General features: G+C 45.7%; 1 protein-coding gene across 8 annotated transcripts in view; it reads right to left on the bottom strand.

The window, feature by feature from the left end:
- The window catches only part of FAM169A (family with sequence similarity 169 member A), a 189,777-nt gene that overhangs the window by 63,536 nt on the left and 99,328 nt on the right, over positions 1-26,913 (bottom strand). For 4 of the 8 annotated variants that reach the window (XM_069750319.1, XM_069750351.1, XM_069750376.1 and 1 more), the window contains exons 7-11: positions 26,641-26,769; positions 13,651-13,784; positions 12,668-12,722; positions 11,787-11,907; positions 4,289-4,466 (exon numbers count right to left, since the gene is read on the bottom strand). In XM_069750319.1, the coding sequence (XP_069606420.1) occupies positions 4,289-4,466; positions 11,787-11,907; positions 12,668-12,722; positions 13,651-13,784; positions 26,641-26,769 (617 nt within the window). Of the gene's footprint in view, positions 1-4,288; positions 4,467-11,786; positions 11,908-12,646; positions 12,723-13,650; positions 13,785-26,640; positions 26,770-26,913 lie in introns of all 8 variants that reach the window. The other 4 variants (XM_069750337.1, XM_069750368.1, XM_069750360.1 and 1 more) reach the window with 1 other exon arrangement.

The following is a 26,913-nucleotide window of genomic DNA, read 5'->3' as shown; positions in this document are numbered from 1 at the left end:
CGTTCTTTTCTAGAAAATTTTCGCCCGCTGAGCGGAATTATGATGTGGGTAATCGGGAACTTTTGGCCATGAAGTGGGCATTTGAGGAGTGGCGTCATTGGCTGGAGGGTGCTAGACATCGTGTGGTGGTCTTGACTGATCACAAAAATCTGATTTACCTTGAGTCTGCCAGGCGTCTGAATCCTAGACAGGCTCGTTGGTCACTGTTTTTCTCTCGTTTCAATTTTGTGGTTTCATACCTGCCAGGTTCAAAGAATGTGAAGGCGGATGCTCTTTCTAGGAGTTTTGTGCCTGACTCCCCTGGAAATTCTGAGCCCACTGGTATCCTTAGGGATGGGGTGATTTTGTCGGCCGTCTTCCCAGACTTGCGACGTGCTTTGCAGGAGTTTCAGGCGGGTAAACCTGATCGTTGTCCGCCTGAGAGACTGTTTGTTCCGGATAGTTGGACCAGTAGAGTCATCTCCGAGGTCCATTCTTCTGCGTTGGCAGGTCATCCTGGAATATTTGGTACTAGAGACTTGGTGGCCAGGTCTTTTTGGTGGCCTTCCTTGTCGAGGGATGTGCGTTCTTTTGTGCAGTCTTGTGAGGTTTGTGCTCGGGCTAAGCCTTGCTGTTCTCGAGCCAGTGGATTGTTGTCACCTTTGCCTATCCCGAAGAGGCCTTGGACGCACATTTCCATGGACTTTATTTCGGATCTCCCTGTCTCTCAAAAAATGTCTGTCATCTGGGTTGTGTGTGACCGCTTTTCTAAAATGGTTCATCTTGTACCCTTGCCTAAGTTGCCTTCCTCCTCTGAGTTGGTCCCTCTGTTTTTCCAGAACGTGGTTCGTTTGCATGGGATTCCGGAGAACATCGTTTCTGACAGGGGATCCCAGTTTGTGTCTAGATTTTGGCGGACGTTCTGTGCTAAGATGGGCATTGATTTGTCCTTTTCGTCTGCATTCCATCCTCAGATGAATGGCCAGACGGAGCGAACTAATCAGACCTTGGAAACTTATTTGAGGTGTTTTGTTTCTGCTGATCAGGATGACTGGGTTACCTTTTTGCCGCTGGCCGAGTTTGCCCTTAATAATCGGGCTAGTTCTGCTACCTTGGTTTCTCCTTTCTTTTGTAATTCGGGGTTTCATCCTCGTTTTTCCTCTGGTCAGGTGGAGCCTTCTGATTGTCCTGGAGTGGACATGGTGGTGGATGGGTTGCATCGGATTTGGAGTCATGTGGTGGACAATTTGAAGTTGTCCCAGGAGAAGGCTCAGCAGTTTGCTAATCGCCTTTGCCGCGTGGGTCCTCGACTTCGTGTTGGGGGCTTGGTGTGGTTGTCTTCTCGTTTTGTTCCTATGAAGGTCTCTTCTCCTAAGTTCAAGCCTCGGTTCATCGGTCCTTATAGGATCTTGGAAATTCTTAACCCTGTGTCGTTTCGTTTGGATCTCCCGGCATCGTTTGCTATTCATAATGTGTTCCATCGGTCGTTGTTGCGGAGGTATGAGGTACCTGTTGTTCCTTCGCTTGAGCCTCCTGCTCCGGTGCTGGTGGAGGGAGAATTGGAGTATGTTGTAGAGAAGATCTTGGATTCTCGTGTTTCCAGACGGAAACTCCAATATTTGGTCAAGTGGAAGGGTTATGGTCAGGAGGATAATTCTTGGGTGGTTGCCTCTGATGTTCATGCTGATGATTTGGTCTGCGCTTTTCATAGGGCTCATCCTGGTCGCCCTGGTGGTTCTCGTGAGGGTTCGGTGACCCCTCCTCAAGGGGGGGGGTACTGTTGTGAGTTCTGTTTTTGGGCTCCCTCTGGTGGTTACTGGTGGTACTGGGTGATTTGTGTTCTGCTGTCTCTGGTGTCCACCTGTTTTATTAGGATTTGGGAGTTTCCTATTTAACCGGGCTTTCTTGTCATTTCCCCGCCGGCTATCAAGGTTATCAGAGTGTTTTGTTACCTCAGCTTCTGGCTTCAGTAATCTTCAGGACAAGCTAAGTTTTTGATTTTCTTGTTCCACGTTTTGCTTTATTTTTGTCTTGTCCAGCTTGCATATAATTGTTTCTTTGCTGCTGGTTGCTCTAGTGGGCTGTAATTGCTCCTCATGTTCCATGAGTTGGAACATGAGTTCAAGTAATTGCAGGATGGTTTTTTTGAAGGGTTTTTTGCTGACCGCGCAGTTTACTTTTGTATCCTCTGCTATCTAGTTTTAGCGGGCCTCATTTTGCTGAATCTGTTTTCATACTGTGTATGTGCCTTCCTCTCATTTCACCGGCTGGTGCGAGACGTCTAGGATCAACGTAGGCACATTCCCCGGCTATTGTTATTTGTGTGTTCAGGTTTAGGGTCGCGGTCAGCTCAGGTTCCATCACCCTAGAGCTCGTTGGTGCTTGTCCTTTTGTGATTCCCTGCCATTGGAATCATGACAGTATACATAGTGATGTCACAGTACAGGGGTAATATACATAGTGATGTCACAGTACAGGGGTAATATACATAGAGATGTCACAGTACAGGGGTAGTATACATAGTGATGTCACAGTACAGGGGTAGTATACATAGTGATGTCACAGTACAGGGGTAGTATACATAGAGATGTCACAGTATAGGGGTAATATACATAGTGATGTCACAGTACAGGGGTAGTATACATAGTGATGTCACAGTACAGGGGTAGTATACATAGTGATGTCACAGTACAGGGGTAGTATACATAGTGATGTCACAGTACAGGAGTAGTATACATAGTGATGTCACATTACAGGGGTAATATACATAGTGATGTGACAGTACAGAGGTAGTATACATAGTGATGTCACTTTACAGGGATAGTATACACAGCTATGTCACAGTACAGGGGTAATATAAATGCTTGTGTCCTGATGTCTGTCCTGTTCCCTGTTATCCATCCCGTAATGACATCTGTTCGAGGGTGGGGTCAGATGTCCTGCTGTGCCTGGTTCACATTAGCGTATGTGTGTGCAGCGTATACCTGCATACCGATCCGAATGCGTCTTGCGTACATATATTTAACATTGTGTACACAGGGACATGGGTTTTCATCAGTTCGCATGCATTTACATATGCATGCGTCGTTTCCTGGTGTGCGCCAAACACAACATGTTCAATTTTTTGAGAGTCAAATATGCGCAGGCTTGCGCATGCGGATGAGTGTGTCAAAACAACGCACTACCGTCTATGGGAAAACATTGGAACGCTAGGACGTTCGATAAGCATTCATACTTCAGACTGCGCATGTCCAGGAAATGATTTCACCACCTCCACCATGCGCATAAACAATGCAAACGCATGCCAAATGCATTTAAACGCATGCACACGCTTTTTTTTGTGTCCTGCATAAGATGATATGGAGTAAAAACGCAGCGTAAGCATGCGTCTGAATGCGTTTTGGCATGCAGTTGTACATGCAGATGATACGCGGTGCACAGATATGCTAATGTGAACTTAGCCTTAGAGAGGTTCTACTGATATGCCCGTGCCAGATGACCCTGGACTGCATCAACCCGTGATGACCTCTTGCCATCATCTGACATCTGCTGTCCTGTGATGTTTACCCTGGCTTGATGTGCGGAATCGGGAGCCTAGCATTGTTATGTCTTGTGTTCTGTATGATGACTTTATGTAGTAAACTTTGTTTCTTCTTACCTGACATTGTGTGGAGTCATCTAGTCCTGCGTGTCACCACCTTGCCCACATGCTCAGCTGCCACAGACCCCGGTCACTGCCCTTCCCTAGTCCTGGTGGGCCCGGGTCCCCCTCTGTGGTCCAGTGGGTCCACATTCTATTACTACCTGGGACGCATGCTCCACGTCGTTGTGGCCTGGTGACGTGGGATGTAAGCTAGGCCGCGTCCGTTTGTGACACCCTTACATGTGAATGGTGTTATAGCTTAGGCATGTGCATGGATTTCTACAGGTCCACATTATATGTATTGGACCTGCAGAAATTTCTGCATCACATTTATCACATGTATATACCCTAAAACCGCATGATCACAGCTAAGCCGCGTACAATGATCCTGTATGGAGGAGAGTGGCCTATGTTAGGTTCTCTGTGTCCCCACATACGGCACTTTACTCTTCCCCAGTATTGCCATGAATACCCGTACTAATGGAACTGCCCTCTTTCGTGCTCATGACTTCTAAATGAATCTGTGAAAAACCTTGTGTACCTCTGTAATAAATTGGGGGCATAGGGACATTATGGGCATGAGTAGGCTTGGGCACCATATTATGAAGTAGAGTACTGTGATACGGTAGTAATAAGGAGCTTTAACTAGACTTGTGATTTCTGTACCTGTTTGTTCTCGCTCCTTTCCTCTTGCTGAGGATCCAGGTTGTCATATAACATGTGCTCCACGGGTCTTGCTGAGATCTGCTCCTGGAGCTTGGTCATGTCGCTCTCATCCTTGTCTTCTGCAAGCTGCTGGATGAGCTCTTTGAAGGTCTCCACTATCTGTTCTTTAGACACCATTCTATAAGCAAAACAATACAATGAAAAAGTCACCAAAAAGCCAGAGGGTCATACCAAAGTGCACACACCTCTGCCCCAAAGTGACACAACTAACCATGTAGAACAATCAGCAATCCATAAAAATGCATTCTCACAGTATCACAGTGATGCCATAGTGATCTGATTCCCCACAAAATACAGTAAGGACAAGTGCCCATAATAGAACTTATAAGGGTTTAATTTCACAGCAATGTGTATATTTCTGATAGAAAAAACTGTTCCCAGTGCTGAAAAATGTCTATATACAGATACCCGGCACCTAATAATAATAATTTTTATTTATATAGCGCCAACAAATTCCGCAGCACTTTACAATTAAGTGGGGACATGTACAGACAATAAATTCGGCACCTCCACCAATCAGCTGTTATTTGCTCTGGCGGCGACCAGATGTAAACACTAAGAACAGAGCTGCAAAGCATCGCTCTATTCAATGTGTAGCTGCAGGGTCCTGAGGAACAGCTCCCATCTAGAGATGATGAAATTTGATCGGGTCAGCCCTTATTCGGCAAGCTATTACCGAATAAGCTGCAGAGGGAACGAGTTCCATCAAATGAATAGGAGCTGTTCTGCAGTACCCGGCAGTGGCCACTACATATTGAATAGAACTGCACTTTGCGGCTGTTTTCAAAGTGTTTACATCTTGAGACCTCTGGAGCAAATAATAGCTGATTGATGGTGGTTTCAGGGTGCCAGACACACACTAATCTTATTATTGACCCATCCCATAGGTAGGTCAACGATATGACAGTATGTTGTGAAGTACTATACCATTAATCACTCAATGGTGGATGGGAATATAAAACGTATGTATCTCGTCAAAGAAATACACTTCTTTCTCCACCAATAAGCCACTTCTTCTCCTACTCTCCGTACATCAACTAACCATTCACTATCAATCTACTAGTAAAATCCATCTTGAGAAACAATATTATGATCTCGATTAGGGATCACGTCACATACTGCTCATAGAAAGCTTTGGAAAGGTGAGGGAGCTGGTGTAGGAAAACAGAGGCAGAAAACAGAACTCTAGCTTTTAGTGTTTTATCTCATCTCATGGCTGGATTCACAGCTACCCTACTCAGTACTACACCCAGACAATTTTAATTTTAACATGAAGCTCTCCTGACCAAACCCTAAATTTTCTGCAACTCTCAGGAAGAACATACTAAGCAAAGCTCTGGTGTTTTGAGTGGCTATTGTCTTAGAATGTATGAGAGATTTTATGTGTTGGCTATCGCAAAGCGATAATGACTGAATTTTGCTAATGTTTAATTTGGGAAAAAAGTGAAGGTCTAAAGTAACACATTTTACCATTGTGATCTTTACTAAATGCTAAGTTTGGGGTGTCCACTTTTAATATTCCCATTGTGTTAGAAGGGACCATTAAGAGTAAGCTCATCACTAAATGACATGTTGTTAAGGCCCCTAGCATTCAGCTATAATTTGTAAAGAAACCTATCAGCAAGTTTTCTACTACAGGAGACAAGCATAACATGCACTCAATATTGAGATTGAAACATCAAGAAGGAAAGTCGTGGAATTATGGAAATCACAATATAGATGAATATGTTAATGATATGCAGATGATCAAAAAATTGAAACAACATTTTCCAGGTCACCACCTGACAGCGCCATGGAGGACGTCCTTCTTATCCACAGTGGGACAGGAAACCACGAGAGTTTAAAAGGACCCTCCCACTACCACCCTTCAGTGTTTTTTCCTGTCCCACTGTGGATAGGAACGACGAGAGTCTATCCGACCACTCTGGGAAGACGGTGAGGATCGGGGGCCCAGCCTTTCCCTTCCCGCCTCAAGACTTCTGCAGCTGACTCCCAGTACTAAGGGCCCCTCAGCGTTCCACAGTGTAGTGCTGCTCCTGAGGAACGGGTCACTTCCCTCTGGCGGGGGCTCTTGACCCTAGATAGACGGTGCCTTGGATGTCTCAGTGTCTGGGGGCCGCTTCTGTGGATACCAGTAGGGATTCATCATGCGGGCCCCGGAAGAGAAGTATTACCTGGCGTCCCAGCGTCCGGCCGCACCGCACATCACTTCCAGGTCGCAGCCGGCGGCAGAATGTGAGACAGCGTTTCCTCCTCCAGGAGGAGTTCTTCTGGGGCAAGGTCGGGCAGCGCGATAAACAGAGGGATCCCGCCAGATATATTAAGGTAACAGGCAGGGGGGCGGTCAGCTTCCCGAAGCAATCCTTCCTACTCTAGCAGTAGTATGGAAGAGAAGGCAAAAACAGAGGTCAGCTCGGAGAGCCAGGGGCATGGAGCTTCCACCTCTGCAGCAGCTAAAAAAGACGGCAAGAGGTCAGGGAAAAGTAATAAGTGCCCTATTTGCATGTCAAGACTACCAGAGTCCTGGCAGAAACCCCTCTGCGATGCATGCACCATGAAGGTCATGGTGGAAGAACAGGCTGCACTTATCTCCAACATGAGGTCTATGATAAGACAGGAGGTGCAGGCCTCAATATCAGGACTATTATGCCCCCAGGCCACACAATCGGACCCCCAGGGTTCCCGCAAGAAACCAAGCGAATCTGACTCTGCTTCGGAAGAGGTCTTTTCAGAATCCGATACAGAAGAAGAAGGATCAAGCATGGATCCTCCAGAGAAGGGGAAAAGATATTTGTTTTCTTCTGCGGACATGGACGATCTTCTTGGTGCTGTAAGACATACTATGCAGATAGAAGAGCCCCCGGCAACTCTCTCAGTGCAGGATGAGATGTTTGGGTGGCTACGTTCACAAACTTCAAAGGTCTTCCCAGTCAACTCCCATATACGTTCTATGATCTTAGAGGAATGGGAAGAAGCAGAAAAGAGACTAGCGATTCCCAGGGACTTTAGGCTATGATTACCGTTTGATCCTGAGGAGATCAAGGCCTGGGAAGACATCCCTAAAATAGACATCCTGGTAGCAAAGGTGTCCAAAAGAACGGCTATTCCTTTTGAGGATTCCTCTAATCTGAAGTTACCTATTGACCGAAAGACTTATGGGCTCCTGAAAAGGGCCTGGGAGAGTTTGGCAGCAACATCTGTAGCACGTTCTATGCATTTATGGGTAGATGATTTAGAGGAGCACCTGACATCCAAAAATCCTATAGAATCTATCCTAAAGTCCCTTCCCCTATTGAAGCTGGCAACTGGGTTCCTGGCAGACGCGTCAGCCAGAAATCAATCACTGTCCAATGCAGCTCGAAGAGCCATCTGGCTAAAGAGCTGGTCAGGGGAAACGCAATCGAACAACAAACTTTGCACTATTCCTTTTTCAGGGGGGAAGGTATTTGGGCCCGTCCTGGATGACATTTTAGAGAAAGCCTCAGATGAAAAGAAGGGGTTTCCTGAGGAAAAAACGCAGGAAATATCAGCCCTTTCGTAGATCCCGTTTCAACAAAAAAACAGACTACAGAGGGAAAGGGAAATCAGGAAGGTGGAGCTATCCCAAAGGGGGTAGAAATAGGGATTCCATCTTCTCAGGACCAGGTTCCGCCTCTCAAGGGAAATTATGCTATCCAGGTAGGGGGGCGTCTGACGGGGTTCCTGAAGACTTGGCAGAATATTTCCAGAGGCCCTTGGGTTCTTCAGGTTATCTCTCAGGGTTACAAGATAGAATTCGAGGGTCTACCTCCAGAGAAATTTCTCGTAACAAGTCCCAGGCTTGTTTCAACCTCCCATATGTGGTTAGATACTCAGGACCTCTTAAAGATGGCAGCAATTGTTTCGGTACCTGCTCAAAAAGAGGGAAGAGGTCATTACTCGAGTCTCTTCTCGATAAAAAAAAAACATCAGGGGAATCCAGAACAATAATAAACCTCAGACCACTAAACAGATGGATAAGGTACAAGAGGTTCAAAATGGAGTCCATCCAATCCACAATACCCCTCTTAGGCAAGGATGTAGTTATGTGCACTCCACACTTAAAGAGTGCATATTACCATGTACCGATCCATGTAGGCCACTAAAGATATCTAAGGTTTGCCATAGAAAGGGAAAGCAGGATCTACGACTATCAGTTTCGCTGCCTTCCCTTCGGACTCGCATCAGCTCCCAGAATTTTCACAAAGCTAATGGTAGAGGTGGTGGCCTACCTGAGAAAATGCAACATCACTACAATCCCCTACCTAGACGATTTTCTGGTAGCAGCAGATTCTGTAGAACAGCTCAGAATCGACTGTCAGTCGTTGATCTTCACACTGTAGAAGTTGGGTTGGATCATAAACTGGAAAAAGTCAGATCTAGTACCCAAATCAAAAATAAAATTTTTGGGAGTCATGTTAGACTCAGTGGCAAGAATGTCCTTCCTACCAGAAGAAAAACAAGTCAGCATAAGAGACAGAATTCATCAATTTACGGGGAAGCCGGATCTCCATCAGAGATGCAACGAAGATCCTAGGACTGATGACATCCTGCATTCCCTGTGGGAACTGGAGCCAGTATCATTCTCGAGATCTTCAGCAGGCGACCCTAGCATCCTGGAACAGAAAGCAGAGCTCACTAGACAGAAAGATGGTGCTGTCTCCTCGAGCCAAAAGATCTCTATATTGGTGGACCATTTCCAGCAATCTCCAGGGAGGTGTCTCGTGGGTTCAGTCCCCGTGTGTCGTGGTCACCATGGATGCCAGTCAGCAAGGATGAAGCGGACATGTGCAAGGAAGATACTTCCAGGGGCATTGGAGTCCAGAAGAGAGCAGGGAATAATCCAACTTCAGAGAGTTGCACGTGGTTTGGAAAGTTCTATCTCACTCCCAATCCTTGGTGGAAAACAAAAACGTGAAGATACTATCAGACAATACAATGACAGCGGCCTTCCTCCCTCATCAGGGCGGTCCAAGGCATCCAATTTTGCAGGGACTAGCAGGACGGATCTTCAGATGGGCAGAGAGACCGGTTCAATCAGTCTTGGTGGTACATCTGGAAGGTACCAGGAACCAGGTCGCAAATTATCTAAGCAGGAGGAAGGTATCCGCAACAGAGTGGGAATTGAACAATGATGTGTTCAACATACTGTGCCATCGCTGGGGAAAACCAGACATAGATCTATTTGCGGTCAGGGAAAATGCAAAGGTCAGAACCTTCTACTCCCTGAACCCCCTGGGAGGTCCAGCGGGGGTCGACGCCCTTTCCCAGTTATGGAAAAAGGGTCTGTTGTATGCATTCCCACCTCTCTCACTGATTCCAAGAACGCTCAGGAAAATATACGATGACAGAGCCAGGGTTATACTAGTAGTACCTTTCTGGCCAAAGAGGAGCTGGTTCCTGTTATTAAGGAAGATGTCGGAAGAAGAACCCCTGTTGCTACCAAAAAGAAAATATTTTCTTCACCAATGTCCAGTTCTGCACCTCAATCCGGAAACCCTCCAACTATCACCCTGGAGTCTGAGTGTCAAGTCTTAAGATCTAGGGGTCTGTCAGATGAAGTTATCTCTACCCTACAAGCAAGTAGAAAGCCAGTGACTTCCGCAATTTATAGGAAAATTTGGAAAAAATTCTGCAGTTACTGTGGAGAGGCAACAGTTGATACTGACCGGCCAGATTTCCCCACGATTCTTGACTGTCTACAGTCAGGGTTCAAAAAAGGGCTTAGGCCTAGTACCCTAAGGGTGCAGATTGCGGCCCTCAGTGTATATTATGACTCCTCCTTATCATCCCACCCTTGGATAGCTCTTTGTCAAAAGCTGTTCAAAGACTGAAACCCTTAATACGGAAGACGTCCCTACTTGGGACCTTAATTTAGTGCACCCATACGATCTAGCAGAGCATATAGAGATCAGTAAACTTTCACTCAAGACAAGTGTTTCTGGTAGCTATCACATCGACAAAAAGGCTAGGAGAACTTCAAGCCCTATCTATTCAGAACCCTTATCTCCAGGTGTTCGATGATCGTTTCGTTTTGAAACTAGATCCTTTTTTTCCCCCTAAGGCCATCTCGGAGTCAAATATGAATCAGGAGGTGGTGTTTCATTCATTTTGTCATCCCCCTAAAAACCCGAAGGAAAGATCCTACCATAATTTAGATGTCAGGGACACAGTACTCAGGTACCTGGAAGCAACCAGGACCTGGAGACAAGAAAATAATCTATTTATTCAGTACAGGGGACCAAATAAGGGAAGAAAGGCATCAAAGTCCACTATGCCAGATGGATCAGATCCACAATAAACTTAGCATATGTTGCACAAGAGCAGAGCCCCCTAGGGGGTCTCACGGCCCATTCAACTATGGCCGTTTCTTGGGCAAAGAAAGGAGGGGCTTCCGGAGGACAGATCTGCAGGGCCGCTTCCTGGTCCAGTCTTAGTACCTTTACTAAGCATTATAAACTAGATGTAGTGTCGACTCAATTAGCGTTTGGCAGAAAAGTGCTTCATGCAGTAGTCCCACCCTAGGACCATTATCCTTTGGTACTTCTCCATGGTGCTGTCAGGTGGTGACCTGGAAAACGGTAATTAAACCTACCGGTAATTGTATTTCCAGGAATCCATCCTGACAGCACTATTAGTTCCCTCCCTATTGCAAAGCATACTTATGTGATGTAACATTTGTATGACATGTTCTTGTTTAAATAAAATTTCTCATCTTGCATCCATCCAGATGTGTTATTTTGAAAAATCACTGAAGAGTGGTAGTGGAAGGGTCCTTTTAAACTCTCGTGGTTTCCTGTCCCACTGTGGATAAGGACGTCCTCCATGGTGTTGTCAGGATGGATTCCTGGAAATACAATTACCAGTAGGTGTAATTACCGTTTTCAAAACATCTCGATTTAATCAGTATCGACTATGAGTGCCACATGCAGAAATACCCACACTTTCACACCTTGGCTACTATCAACAAGGTTATTAATGATTGTCTGAGCAATGTTCTGCCACACTAAATGCTCTTTGGCACACAAATCATCAAGATATGCTGCTGGCAGCTCCCTTTGTAATTGCCAACCAATGACATTCCAGATGTGCTCCATTGGAGACAATCCAGAGACTCTGCAAGCCATGGGAGCAAGTTCAGGCCATGCAGTCTACCACTGAGCACATATATCATTGATAGACAATTTGAGGTTTGCAATTTTAAATGTTGATGATGGCATGTTGATGATGTCCATTGACATGTTGGTTCCTCCAGAAGTATATGCACTCCTTGTATCCTGTGTGGTGATCCCCCACCTTTGCTATTATCTCAAAATTCTCTTATATGGTATTTATAACATTTATGTACGTTTTAACCACACAATTTCTTTAGGTGATGATCTACAATTGGAGACTAATTAATAATAGTGGAAGCCATTACTTCATTGATGCATTATCACTGCTGGAAGTGTCCACTGCTGCTTCAACAACTTTCTTTCCAATCTTTGGCCTCTTCAGCTGACTGCTTCTAGTGCGGGTGGAGACGGGGGTTATATCGTACTCTAGAATAAAGGTGGAATTAACAAGTCTAAATAAGTGCTCATACAACGACCATGCTCTATTTTCTGGAACACACTTTCTGAAATTGTATTTCCAAAATATGACATGGATACATACATTATCCTTTATTTCCATAAATTAAAAAATACGAGCCTTCACAGAGTAGGCAAATTTACCATGCTTCATTCACTTGTCTTAAATTTTATTCTTGATTCATTTTTTTCTTCTCTTTTATACACACAGTTAGGGGGGGGAATTTACTAAGTAAAGTGTACAAAATTGGGGCTGAATCCTGGCATACATGCCATTTGTCACATTTAGGCTGGGGCATGATAAAAGTGTATAAAAGACAGGTGAGGAAAACAGTGTTATCAAAATATGTCAAATTTACTACATGGGGGCTTCACGTTTTGGCTTAAGTGGCCTTTGGTCAGATGGAGATGGCCGTGGTAAAACTCGGGCTGGTCGTGGATGTGATTGTGGACATGATTGTCTCCATGTGCAGTTCCATGTGCCGGTGTGGTCTGGTCTAGTCTATACGTCGCACAAGACTAGTGCATGCTGGGATTTTTTCACTGGTACCATTGATTCCAGTACTTGGACTACATAGTCTAAAATATGCTCAAAATTTATCATCCAGCATCAACCACTGCACATTTTAAGATTAATTAATTCAATTTTACTCTGTCAATTTATTAAACAGGACTAGTAAATTTGCCGCTTAATATTTTAGTTATTTACCATAAGTATAGAGTCCTTTACCCTCAATTATGCCGGCATCAGTATTTATGATGATTTTCTCTTTATCTGGTTCCACCTAAAGTAAAAGAGAATAGAAGACATTTTGGGTTAAAATGAATGAAATAACATGACAAACTCAATTGTAAGGGCCCTGTCCTAAATAAGCCATTCAGAAATATACTATGGGGGTAAATTACTATCAGTGGAATTTTTGGAATGCACTCTAAATATGGCAAAAGATCAAAACTACACGAGATCTTGTGGATGGGTTGAAAGAATCACCTGCCGATGGTCTGCAGGCCTTCAGAGAGAAGAGAATACAGATTTATTATGGCCACAGGGAAAGATTGCCAATATCAAGAGATGGCAGAAAAAATGATTTCACATCTTTGATGGAACAAACTTAAAAAATGTCACATTATTGAGCAGGTACATCAGGACTATAAGACAGTCCAAATTTTTATAGTCTGAAAAATATGGTAACTGGGACCCTCAATCGAGTATAAGCTGAGGGGGGATTTTTCAGCAAAAAATGTGCTAAAAAACTCAGCTTATACATGAGTATATACGGTAATTTTATATAATGAAAAATCTGTGTTTTAGTGACATAACGATACCAAATATGGCTTTATTTTTATTTGTCAAGAGTGCACACTTTTTTTTAGCATTTTTATAGCCAAACCCCTTCCACTGTGAGTCTTGAACCTTTGTTTGCACAATATACCGTACTTAAATTCTTTAATGTTGTACTACATTGCAAATTTACAGATCTCCTATGAATTCAAGAAGTACAGAGATGGCAGTGACAGGGACGCCAGCTGCCAAGGTAATCTGTCGGCACAAGACAATCATGTTACTCCATGATGGAAGTTTAGGAGGGGGATCTTAGCTGTAATCACTCCTGTTAGAGGCAGGTGCTTGCTGTATCATACACCGCTGTATATGGAGTAAGGTCAGGTGAGTAAGAAGCAAATTCTGAAGGTCACCTGGACCTACAATCCAACCTGTGTGTCCTCTGTATTCACTATCTGAATGTCCTCCTTTTCCTCTGCGTCTTCTGTCTGTAATTCAGCTGGTGGCTCTGCTGGCGGTGGTTCTGTAGAAGGAAGAACTACATCGTCTTTGGCATTTTCTTTATCTGGAGGAATAAAGAGCATAATAAATATGACTATAGCAATTCTATTACAGGGAAGATCTACGGGTTATGACGGAACCATGCATTCAGTGTTACAGAACCCCCAGCACCAAGAATATGTTATGCAATATATATTATGTATAATAGGTTCCATGTGAAATGCATCAGTCCACAGGCTGCGCCCCTGGTCAGAGGGGACAAGATATTCTCCTTCTGACCTCCCCCACCTTTGTAATTCCCACAGTAAATATCAGCAGGCTCCGGCCCCCTGTGGCTTTTGTAATGTATGTCTGGCCTGCTTTTTCTATTGGCCTGCCCTGTGTATCTGTGTTATATATTCTGTGTGATGTGAATAAAGTGGGTTCTTTTAGACTGGAAATACGTGGAGTAGCAGTCAGCTTTTATATGCTCTCACGTAATCAAGGAATTCCAGCCAGCGTCCTTCATTCAGAATCCAGCAAAAGCAGAGTGGACCTCCTGAAACACGGGGGGTGCTGAAAGAGGTACTACAGCACAGTAGACCCCGTCACACTGGTGGCAGACAGCGGGATGTGATACCCCTTCAACAGGAGGAAAGGAATGAATGGAAGACAATTACCAGAAGTTAAAGAGGACTACATTAAAAGATCTGGTGGAAGCCCGAGGGTTAATCGCCAGCAACAAAACAAAAGCGGATTTGATATCAGCCATCATGGAACACGACAGTGCAGCGCCCCCCAATGTGAACGTGGAGGAGACTGAATTCCAGAGGGAGGTAAAGAACAGACTGGCGTTCTATGGCCCAAACCCTGCAGTAGAGATCATACGAGAGGTGATGGCTGATGTGCGTACTGATCTGAAGGAAAAGATGGCCGAGCGGACCAGGATAGAGCTAACCAAGATGGAGATGGCAGAGCGGACCAAAGTGGAGCTGGCCAAGATGGAGATGGCAGAGCGGAGAGAGGAGAGTCAGCGAGCAAGGGGAGCTCTGGCCTCCGCCCAGGTACCTTCAACAGTAAGCCACAAAAAGATCCAGTATAATGCCTTCCGACAGTTGGGGGAGGCAGAGGAAGACATTGATGGCTTTCTGCAGGACTTTGAGCGGCAGTGTGCCCTTCATCAAGTGAAGCCGGAGGAACGGGTTCAGATTCTGGCCAGCAAGCTGACAGGCCGGGCAGCGGACGCCTATCGCACGGTACCTGATGAGGACTGTATGGACTATGAGCGGATCAAAGAAGTGATCTTGGCCCGGTATGCGCTGACACCTGAGGCATACCGCCAAAAGTTCCGCGGACTTATAAAACGAGTAACCGATACCCACGCTGAATTGGCCTGTAAATTACGGCGGTCACTGCTACAGTGGGTACAAGGGAGCCAAGCAACCACTAAGGAGGACGTCCTCCAGGTCTTCTTGTTAGAACGATTCTTTAATGGACTAAACCCCGAGACACAGGAATGGCTTCGGGACAGGCGGCCAATGACTATTGAGGAAGCCGCTCGTCTGGCCGATGAACATCATGACGCCAGGAGGCCTCAGTTGTCCGGATCAAAGATGGTCACTAGGGGTCCGCCCATGGACCTGGAGGGCCCCAAACCACCGAAGATTGTAGGGGACCAGCTAGAAACCCGGCCTACCACAGTTCCCCTGGGGCGCGATGCCACACCTGCCGTCAGCTGGGCCACCTGCAAAGACAATGTCCCAACCGGACTCAGCATACCCAGTTGCCAAAGGCGGGAACAACTACCTTCCGCCGGGCCGCTGTACACTGCTACCATGGCGAAGCTGACCCGGCATTGGGGGCTACAACTAACCAAGGGGTGGAAGACATGGAGGAAGTGCTGCATGAAGTAGACCCCATGCAGGCAGCCCGGGCAGATAATCGACAACAGCATCGACAGGTCGTGTGGGTTAATGGGAAACGCATGCAGGGACTAAGAGATTCCGGAGCAACTTTGACCCTTGAGAAGCCTCATCTCGTCCGGGACCAAGAGAAGACGGACCGGACAGTGGCAGTCCGTGTAGCAGGGGGAGCCATACATCGACTGCCCACTGCCAGAATTCACCTGAACTGGGGAGTTGGGGATGGCCTTGTTGAGGTCGGCTTGATTGAGGATTTGCCTGCAGACGTTTTGCTGGGAAATGACTTGGGGCCCATGTTGTCTGCCTTCTCGGTTGCCCCTCTGGCTGAGACATATCCTGTGACCACCCGGAGACAAGCTCGAGCTGCGGAGTCGGAATCACACTCAGAGGAGGCCCAGGTAAGACATCCCAACCCTACACGTACTCCCAGAGCCAGACACATTTCCTGGGCCACCCCAGATGAATTTAAGAGGGAGTTACTTGAGGATCCTTCATTGGAGGGATATCGTGGGAAGGCACAGGAGGGGAGAGGGGTACTGGAAGGGGAACAGTTTATATGGAAGCAGGGACTCCTCTACCGGATCACAGAGCAGCACCACACAGGGACGAGCCCCACTATAAAACGACAGCTGGTAGTTCCCAAGAAGTATAGGCAGGCGTTACTGCGAATCTCTCATGACATACCCTTGGCCGGGCACTTCGGCGTCAGTCGCACCAGGCATCGTCTGACACAAAACTTCTTTTGGCCGGGGGTAACCTATGATGTTCGTCAATACTGCCAGACCTGTGACAGTTGCCAGCGCCTTGGCAAGAGGGGAGATCGATGCACGGCCAAATTACGCCCCCTCCCCATTGTGGAGGAACCATTTAGCCGAGTAGCGGTTGATATGATAGGGCCGTTAGCGAAACCCAGTCCGTCAGTGAAAAGGTATATATTGACAGTGGTAGATTATGCCACACGGTATCCAGAGGCGGTTGCGTTACCTAACATACTGGCAGACACGGTGGCGGCTGCCCTGCTCCAGGTTTTCTCACGGGTTGGATTTCCCCGGGAGATTATCTCAGACCAGGGTACCCAGTTTACAGCAGAGGTGACCAACCAACTGTGGAAGCTGTGCGGCGTAAAGTCCATTAGAAGCGCCCCATACCACCCGCAAACCAATGGGTTGTGTGAACGCTTTAAGGGGATGTTAAAACAACTCATTGGGACTTTTACCAGGACCTACAGGGACTGGGAGAAATTCTTGCCTCACCTCCTGTTTGCCTATCGAGAGGTGCCCCAAGAATCCACGGGGTTCTCTCCATTCGAACTGGTATACAGGAGACGGGTAAGGGGACCCCTAGACTTAGTGCTAGAACACTGGGAAGGGGAGGGCATCATAGAAGGGGTACCTATTGTACCCTATGTGCTGGAATTCCGGGACCGCCTACAGGAGCTGACCCAGGCTGTACGTGGGAACATGCAGGTGGCCCAGTGGCGCCAGCGCGTATGGTACGATCGGAGGGCCAGAGAGCGCACCTTGGAAATAGGGCAGAAGGTTCTGGTGTTAGAGCCCGCTAGGCAGAACAAGTTCCAAGCTGCATAGCAGGGGCCCTACCAGGTAGTAAGGAAAATAGCCGACACCACCTATAATGTCGCCGATTGTGACGACCCCAGGGTTATCCGCATGTTCCACGTGAATATGCTGAAGCCCTATCGGGAGCGCCCTGAAGAGGTAGTGGCCATCTGTGCACCTGAAGCAGAGGATTTAGCCGGACTTCCCTTGCCTGATGTCTTAGGGGAGAGGACTCAGTCTAAAACATGGGACCAGGTACACTGGGGTGAAGACTTAGGTCCCCGGGAGAGACAGCAGGCGGAGGAGTTGTTGAGGCAGCGACAGAGGATGTTTTCGGGGAAACCCGGGTACACTCACCTGGCACAACACAAGGTTGAGACCCAGGATCAGACCCCCCTGCGACAACCCCCCTTCCGCGTCCCTGAGTTTGTATGAGAAGGGATGCGACAAGAGATACAAGAGATGTTGCGTTTAGGGGTCATTGAAGAGTCAGATAGTCCCTGGGCATCCCCCGTAGTGTTAGTGCCCAAGAAGGATGGGACTACACGGTTTTGTGTAGACTATCGTAAGCTCAATGAGAAAACAGTGATGGATGCGTATCCCATGCCGCGTGTGGATGACTTGTTAGACCGGCTGGCAGGGGCAAAGTATTTGACCACCATCGATCTATGCAAAGGCTACTGGCAGATTCCCCTTAGTCCTGATGCTATTCCCAAGTCGGCATTTGTCACCCCGTTTGGCTTATTCTTCAGGAGGAAGAAAACAAAAAAGGAATGAACAACATGATGTTATACGGTATATCACAACTTACAACAGTGAATGGTCTACAATGAGGGTCTGTCTCCAAAAACATTGGGATATCCTTAGGAGTGACCCAACGCTCTCTAAATGCCTTACTGATTACCCTGCAATGACTGCCAGAAAAAGTAAAAATTTGAGAGATCTGCTGGTCTCCAGCCACTATGCCCCTAAAAAAACAACTATGTACGACTTTGGCTCGGGGGGACCACCCAAAGGGTGTTTCCCGTGTGGAAACTGCATTACGTGCCCAAATATCTGCCGGACCACTACTTTTGATTCAGTGGACGGTAATAGAACTTATACTATTAACCATCATATCAACTGCAATACAACTCAAGTAGTCTATTATGCGGTGTGCGGTTGTGCAAAAGTTTATGTGGGCTTAACATCTCGACGTTTAGGAACTCGCATACGTGAGCACGTACGCGACATTATGGCCGCAAAAACAGTGACGGATGTGTCGCTTTTAAAGACGATATCACGTCATTTTAGACAATTTCATGGGTGTTGTCCCAAAACATTTCAAGCACGAGGTATAGATCACGTCATCTGTGGCATAAGAGGAGGTGATGTTAAGCGTGTACTGGCACAGCGAGAGTGCCGTTGGATTACCCTATTGGGCACCATGGCTCCCATGGGTCTTAATGAAACCCAGGGTTTTTCATCCTTCCTATAGATTATGTCGGGTATGCTTTTCTGTCCTTTGCCATTAGCCATCGATTTTAATTTGTTTCTCTGTCATTGTTTTATTTTAGAATATTGTGAGTCTGATTCTTTCCGATTGCCTTCCGTGATTGGGGACGTCTACATGGATGTGGCACAGGAGGTTATCCATGCCTGAAGAAACCACATGAACTTCTCAAATAGAACACACTGAGGATTACAAAGTGTCATGAAAGGATATATTTGTTACGTGTCACAGAGCACACACAGTGATTCTGTTGGTGTGTTCTGATACATAAGCTAATTAGTTGGTGTGGTTATAAGTAGATATGGGTGATTTACTGATATATAAACATTTATCTTGTTCCTATTCATGGGTTGCCCCTGTATTTCGGAATAGACAATAGGATTGATGATTTTAATATAGGTTATGTAATTCCACATTATGTAATGGCTCACTTTATAATGTCACATTCACTTTTTGTTTCATATTTAGGCTGTTCTGGCACTATTTAATTCACTGTGCCTTATGGCACGTGAACCGTATCATTTTTCTATTTTGGAGGGGACTTCAGCCCATGGGGTTAGGCGGACTGTATCCCCAGTAGAAAATTTGACCTATTATATTGTGGTAGCCGGCTATCTTATTTGGTCGACCACTGAGAACGATAGCACTTGTCACTTTTTATTGGCACTAGTCACTTTATACGCACCTGATCTTCAGCCCCGTGTTCAAAGGCGACTGCTTGTCACGTGATGTGGGCGTAGCGCTAGCTCGCTCACGTGATAGTGGGGAGCCGACGGAGCATGAGGGCTGGAACGTAGGGATGCGGTTCACGCATGCGCACTAGAACCGGCATTATCGTCGCCTGATTGGCGACGACCTGTATATAAACCGGATGGAGATCCGAATTAGGCCACGCCCCCTGAGGAAGCGGTAATCACCAGACGCGAAACGCGCGTTGGGGTAACTCACAGCAGACCAGGACGGGACTTGCCACACCAACTATGGGTAAATAAAACCTTGGACCTTACTCTATTGTGCATTACTATTGATTTATGTCTGACCGGCTTGGCATTGTGACGGCTGTTACATACCACTGGTACTTTACATATGAACTACAAATGGGCAGTCTAAATGCCATGGCCTGTCAGCAGAGCTACATTTATTAGCAAAGCACATTGGTTGTATGTTGTATATTTGATGGTGGTCCGATCTGGGATCTGTTGTATTTATGTACTCACGGATTTATCACTTGTTATTACATATGTGGTACAAATTTTAATATATTTTGTATAATTTTCAATAAATATTATTCTAATTGGTCATATTATTCTCGGCAGTGTATTTGACTCTTGGTTCTCCTTGGATATTTGATTATGATTTGAGTCGCCATCATTTATTTGGATAGATAATTTTTACTGATGTTCTGTTTATATATGTGAATATGCTGAAGCCCTATCGGGAGCGCCCTGAAGAGGTAGTGGCCATCTGTGCACCTGAAGCAGAGGATTTAGCCGGACTTCCCTTGCCTGATGTCTTAGGGGAGAGGACTCAGTCTAAAACATGGGACCAGGTACACTGGGGTGAAGACTTAGGTCCCCGGGAGAGACAGCAGGCGGAGGAGTTGTTGAGGCAGCGACAGAGGATGTTTTCGGGGAAACCCGGGTACACTCACCTGGCACAACACAAGGTTGAGACCCAGGATCAGACCCCCCTGCGACAACCCCCCTTCCGCGTCCCTGAGTTTGTATGAGAAGGGATGCGACAAGAGATACAAGAGATGTTGCGTTTAGGGGTCATTGAAGAGTCAGATAGTCCCTGGGCATCCCCCGTAGTGTTAGTGCCCAAGAAGGATGGGACTACACGGTTTTGTGTAGACTATCGTAAGCTCAATGAGAAAACAGTGATGGATGCGTATCCCATGCCGCGTGTGGATGACTTGTTAGACCGGCTGGCAGGGGCAAAGTATTTGACCACCATCGATCTATGCAAAGGCTACTGGCAGATTCCCCTTAGTCCTGATGCTATTCCAAAGTCGGCATTTGTCACCCCGTTTGGCATATTACAGTTTCGAGTTATGCCATTCGGGATGAAGACTGCCCCGGCGACCTTCCAGAGGCTGGCTGACCGGCTTCTGGATGGTCTCCAGGACTATGCGTGTGCCTCCCTGGATGACATCGCCATCTACAGCGCGACATGGGAAGAGCATCTAAATCACCTAGAGACAGTATTAGACAGGATCCACAAGGCCGGAATCACCCTTAACCCAAATAAGTGTCATGTGGGCAAAGCAGAGGTTCAGTATTTAGGGCATTGGGTGGGAAGTGGGAAACAGAGACCAGAACCAGCCAAGATTGAGGCCATAGCCAAATGGCCCACCCCATGCACTAAAACCCAGGTCATGGCGTTTCTAGGGACAGCGGGGCATTATAGGAAATTCGTTCCCAATTACAGCAGCGTGGCCAAGCCCCTCACTGATCTGACCCGTAAGAACCAACCCCGCCAGGTAACCTGGACCCCAGAGTGTGAGGAAGCCTTCCGTCAGCTAAAGGACGCCCTCACCAATACCCCTGTATTGGCCGCACCCGATCCAACTAAACGTTTCCTTGTTCACACAGACGCTTCTATGTTTGGATTGGGGGCAGTACTAAGCCAAGTCGGGCCGGACGGCCAAGATCACCCGGTAGCTTACCTGAGTCGGAAACTACTGCCCCGTGAAGTGAGCTATGCGGCCATCGAGAAGGAGTGCCTGGCAATAGTATGGGCACTCAAAAAGTTACAACCACATTTGTATGGACGACAGTTTTCCCTCCTAACGGACCATAATCCCCTAGTCTGGCTTAATCGGGTCTCCGGAGACAACGTCACATTACTGCGGTGGAGTTTAGCCCCTGCCCTGTGTATCTGTGTTATATATTCTGTGTGCTGTGAATAAAGTGGGTTCTTTTAGACTGGAAATACATGGAGTAGCAGTCAGCTTTTATATGCTCTCACGTAATCAAGGAATTCCAGCCAGCGTCCTTCATTCAGAATCCAGCAAAAGCAGCGTGGACCTCCTGAAACACGGGGGGTGCTGAAAGAGGTACTACAGCACAGTAGACCCCGTTACATTCAGGATCTACGCAATTATAATAGCTCCATACTCTGTAAATTGTTTCTGTATGTAAAAAAAATCCATAGACTGTAGTGATTACATTACTGCAATGTTATATACAGTTTTGTGAAAAAGTATTGGCCCCTTTCATGATTTCTTATTCTTTTGTTTGTTTGTCACACTTAAATGCTTCAGATCATCAAACAATTTTGAATATTAGACAAAGATAACACTAGTAAACACAATATGCATTTTTTAATTGAAGGTCTTTATTATTAAGGGAAAAAGAAATCTAAACCTACAGGGCCTGTGTGAAGAAGTGATTGCTCCCTAAACCTAATACCTGGCTGGGCCACCCTTAGCAGCAACAACTGTAATCAAGCCTTTGCGATAACTAGCAATGAGTCATTTACAACGCTCTGGCGGTACTTAGGCCCACACATCTTTGTAGAATTGTTGCAATTCAGCCACATTAGTGGGTTTCCGAGCATGAACCATGCTTTTAAGGTCATGCCACAGCATCTCAATCGGATTAAGGTCAGGACTTTGACTAGGCTACTCCAAAGTCTTAATTTTGTTTTTCTTAAGACATTCAGAGGCGGACTTGCTGGTGTGTATTGGATCATTGTCCTGTTGCATAACCCATGTGCACATCAGTGTGAGGTAATGAACTGATGGCCAGACATTCTCCTTCAGGACTTTTTGGTACACAACAGAATTCATTGTTCTATTTACCATATCAAGTCTTCCAGGTCCAGAAGAAGAAAAACAGCCTCAGACAACCACACTACCACCACCATATTTTACTGTTGGTATGATGTTCCTTTCCTGAAATGCTGTGTTACTTCTACACCACATCTAATGGGATGTGCACCTTTCAAGTTCAACTTTTGTCTTGTCAATTCACAGAGTATTATCCCAAAAATCTTGGAGATCATCAATATATTTTATGGCAACAGTGAGATGAGCCTTTATGTTCTTATTACTCATCAGTGGTTTTCGTCTTGGAACTCTGCCATGCAGGCCATTTTGCCCAGTCTCTTTCTTATATTGGAGTCATGAACACTGACCTTAACTGAGTCACGTTAGTCCTACAGTTCTTTGGATGCTGTTGTGGTGTCTTTTGTGACCTCTTGGATTAGTCATCTGTCACGAGGCTGTCATGTCCTCCTGGAAGACCTGGAGTTAGACGGTCACGTCGAGTAATGAATCGCAGGTCTCCTTTAGATTCATGTCCCATTTTAAATGGATTTCCTTTCCTTTGGTGCTGAGAGGTGTAAGGACTCTTTCCATGCTGGCTAATACCATACCGCCTGGCTGTTCTCAGCTGCAACTACATATCATTTACGCCCTTTATATATACTGGCTATGGGCGTCTTCCTGTCCTGAGTGCTAAAGCTAAATGGTTGGAGTAGTGATCTGTAGTTTGCTGTAGCACATGTGTGTTTATCTCCTGGTCCCTATTCCCATTTAGTTTATTCCTCCCTGTCCCTATCCTCCTCAATATTGTTGGTTTGTGCTTTTGTATGATAGATGTTTTCTGCTATCCCTGTTTTGTCTTTGTGTTTTGTTTACCTTTCATTTCAGTCCCATGCCTCATGGGGTGGGAGAGACCACAGACTAGGGTTTAACACAAGCATAGCAATGTCGGACACCTGTGCCCCTCTACCTTGAAGACTACCCACAGGATAGGGATAGTTAGGGTCTCAGTTTGAGGGACAGGTTGAGGCCCTCTCTCTTACTGAAGACCGTCACAGCATGATATTGTCACTGTGCTCTTGGGGTAATTTAGATCGGCTGGCAACTCCTGGGAAGGTTCACCACAATACCATGGTTTTGCCATTTGTGGATAATGGCTCTCACAGTGGTTCGCTGCTGTCCCAAAGCTTTAGAAATAGCTTTATAACCTTTTCCAGACTGATAGATTTCAATTACGTTGTTTCTCATTTTGTTCCAAAATTTATTTGGAATATGGCATTATATCTAGCTTTTGATGATCTTTTGGTCTAATTCACTTTGTCAGGCAGGTCCTATTTAAGTGATTTCTTTATTGAGAACAGGTGTGACAGTAATAAGGCCTGGGTGTGGCTTGGGAATTTGAACTCAGCTTCCCAAAGACGTGATAAACCACAGTTAATTTATGTTTTAAGGAATGGAAGCGGGGAGAACTTACTTTTTCACACTGGGCCCTGTAGGTTTGAATTTATTTTTCCCTTAATTATAAAGAGCTTCATATAAAAACTGCATTTTGTGTTTACTTGTGTTTTTTTTCTCTATTATTTAAATTTGTTTGGTGATCTGAAACATTTAAGTGTGACAAACATGCAAAAGAATAGGAAATCAGGAAAGGGGCAAACACTTTTTCACACGAAGGATGGGGCACAGAATTCCTGCCTTCTGTATAAAAATAAGATATTAAAGAGGTTGTCCAATACTCAGACAAACCCTTCTTAAAGTGAACCTGTCAGCAGTTTTGGCCGATATACGATACGGCCACTGCCTTTCAGGGCTTATCTACAGCATTCTATAATGCTGTAGATAAGCTCCTGGTCCGACCTAAAAGATAAGTAAAATAAGTTTTATTATACTCACCCGAGGTGACGGTCCATTCCGATGGGTGTCGCAGGTCCAGGTCCGGTGCCTCCCATCTTCTTGTAATGCCGCCCTCCTGTTGCTTCATCGCTCATCGACATTGCGCTCCGGCGCAGGTGTACTTATCTGCCCTGTTGAAGGCAGAGTAAAGTACTGCAGTGAGCACGCGCTGAGTCTCTGACCTTTCCCAGCGCCTGAGCACTGCAGCACTTTGGTCTGCTCTCAACAGGGAAGAGAAGTACGCCTGCGCAGGAGCGCAATGCCAGGGGGCGATGAAGCAACAGGAGGGCGGCGTCACAAGAAGATGGGAGGCGCCGGACCCGGACCTGCAACACCCATCAGACCAGACTGCCCCCGGGGTGAGTATAATAAAACTTATTTTTCTTATCTTTTAGGTTGGACCGGGGCTTATCTACAGCATTATAGAATGCTGTAGATAAGCCCTGAAAGGTGGTGGCCGTATCTTATATCAGCCAAAACTGCTGACAGGTTCCCTTTAAATAAAACAATCAACACTCATGTCGTGCATTGGAGCAGTTCCAGCGATGTCGATGACGGGTCTCCTAAGGCTCGTATAACATTGTTTGGCCACGTAAGCCCTGCAGCCAATCAGCAGTCACTGATGGGCTGCAGTCCTCACTCTTCCTTTAGGCATCCAAACATCATCCAAAGAAAGTGAGAATGAAGAAAAGCAGCCCATCAATGACGTGCCATATAAATGGCAGACAAGCTTCGAGATACCTGACGCCGACATCACTTGAAAGAGGTGATGGAGGGGAGCTCCGTCCGAGATAGGTAGCCTGTTAAATGTTACTGTCAAACTCTGACAGCAGCCCTTAACATGCACCGGCACGAAGGCGCGTCATTCCATGTGCCCACTGACGTGTTCGTGATATGACCGCGGGTCACTGATGGGTTGCTATGAAAGCAAGGGGTCTGTTGAAGACCTTCGTGCTTGTCATTACGGAGCTCCTCTGAAACCCTGCCTGTGGCCGAGCTCCAAAGAAGACCATGATTTCTGCTATATGCAGTGATGCGGTGGACAGGTGAATATAGCAAGTGTCGGGGGCCTGCGCGACGAGAAGTGAGTATGTGATTTTTAAAAAAAATTTTTCATCGCAGCAACAGCATATGGTGCAAATATCTCTATGGAGCATCTTATGGGGCCATGTGCAGTGTTATATGGGGCAAATATTTCTATGGAGCATCTTATGGGGCCATGTGCAGCATTATATGGGGGCAAATATCTCTATGGAGCATCTTATGGGGCCACGTGCAGCGTTATATGGGGCAAATATTTCTATGGAGCATGTTATGAGACCATAATCAGCATTTGTGCAGCATTATATGGGGCAAATATCTCTATGGAGCATCTTATGGGGCCATAATTAGCATTTGTGCAGCATTATATGGGGCAAATATCTCTATGGAGCATCTTATGGGGCCATAATCAGCATTTGTGCAGCATTATATGGGGCAAATATCTCTATGGAGCATCTTATGGGGTCATAATCAACATTTGTGCAGCATTATATGTGGCAAATGTCTGTATGGAGCATCTTATGGGGTCATAATTAGCATTTGTGCAGCATTATATGGGGCATATTTTAATATGGAGCATCTTATTGGGCCCATCATGAACTGTATGTAAAATGTACACCGTGAAAACAATTCTCAAAAAGCGTTGTCAATATTATGTTTTTTTCACAATTTCTCCCCACTTGGAATTTTTCCCGTTTCCCAATACACTATTTGGTAAAATGAGAGGTGTCGTTCAAAAATACAATTTGTCCTGCAAAAAACAAGCCCTCGAGTGTCTTTGTGCAAAGAAAAATAAAAGAGTTATCACTCTGGTAAGATGCTGAGGAAAAAACAAAAGAGCAAAAATAGAAACGGACCCTGCCGTGAAGGAGTTAAGAGAATGATAATTAAAGGGGTTGTCCAGTACTTTGATATTGATGATCAATAATCAGTGCTACACTCTTCTTGGCAGCTACCAATTTTCTACACAGGGCTCACTATTGTCCCCGTGCTATGGGAGACATTATGGTAGCTAGACTCTGCCCACTAGCTCAGAGACAATGGAAAATTAGAGATTAAATCTATAAAGGGAAATCTGGAGGAAAGTGCAGGACATAAGTCACAGATAGAGAGATTTCTCATTATATAATCACCAGAAATGATACGCTATAACATTTTTACAACTAATAATTATTTCACTTTGTTTTCCTTTAATGTGCATAGAAAATGGAATCATGTTACATCACTAATGTAAGCAGATATTCTCTTGTATGACAGGTGTATCTTACCCAATAATCTCTGGGATTCCTTCCTTATAATACTTGTGATAAGAGTTCTCTGGAACCAATGACCAACTCCTTCAACCTCCCAAAGCAGCTCTTGGTCTCCAGGGTACTTGTCTATATACTGTTTGCAGGCTAAAAAAAGGGGAATAATAAAAGAGGCAATACACATATGAGAAAAAATACACACCCATGCTATTGGAGCTTTTTAATAAAACCCAAAAATATACATAATTTTTAACAGGCTGTGATAAAAAAAATACTATTAGGTTACTTTCC

The sequence above is a fragment of the Ranitomeya imitator genome, chromosome 1 (assembly GCF_032444005.1).
Source record: "Ranitomeya imitator isolate aRanImi1 chromosome 1, aRanImi1.pri, whole genome shotgun sequence".
Classification (NCBI taxonomy): domain Eukaryota; kingdom Metazoa; phylum Chordata; class Amphibia; order Anura; family Dendrobatidae; genus Ranitomeya; species Ranitomeya imitator.
Note: the sequence above shows the minus strand (reverse complement) of the source record. Positions and strands in the feature narration are given on the sequence as shown.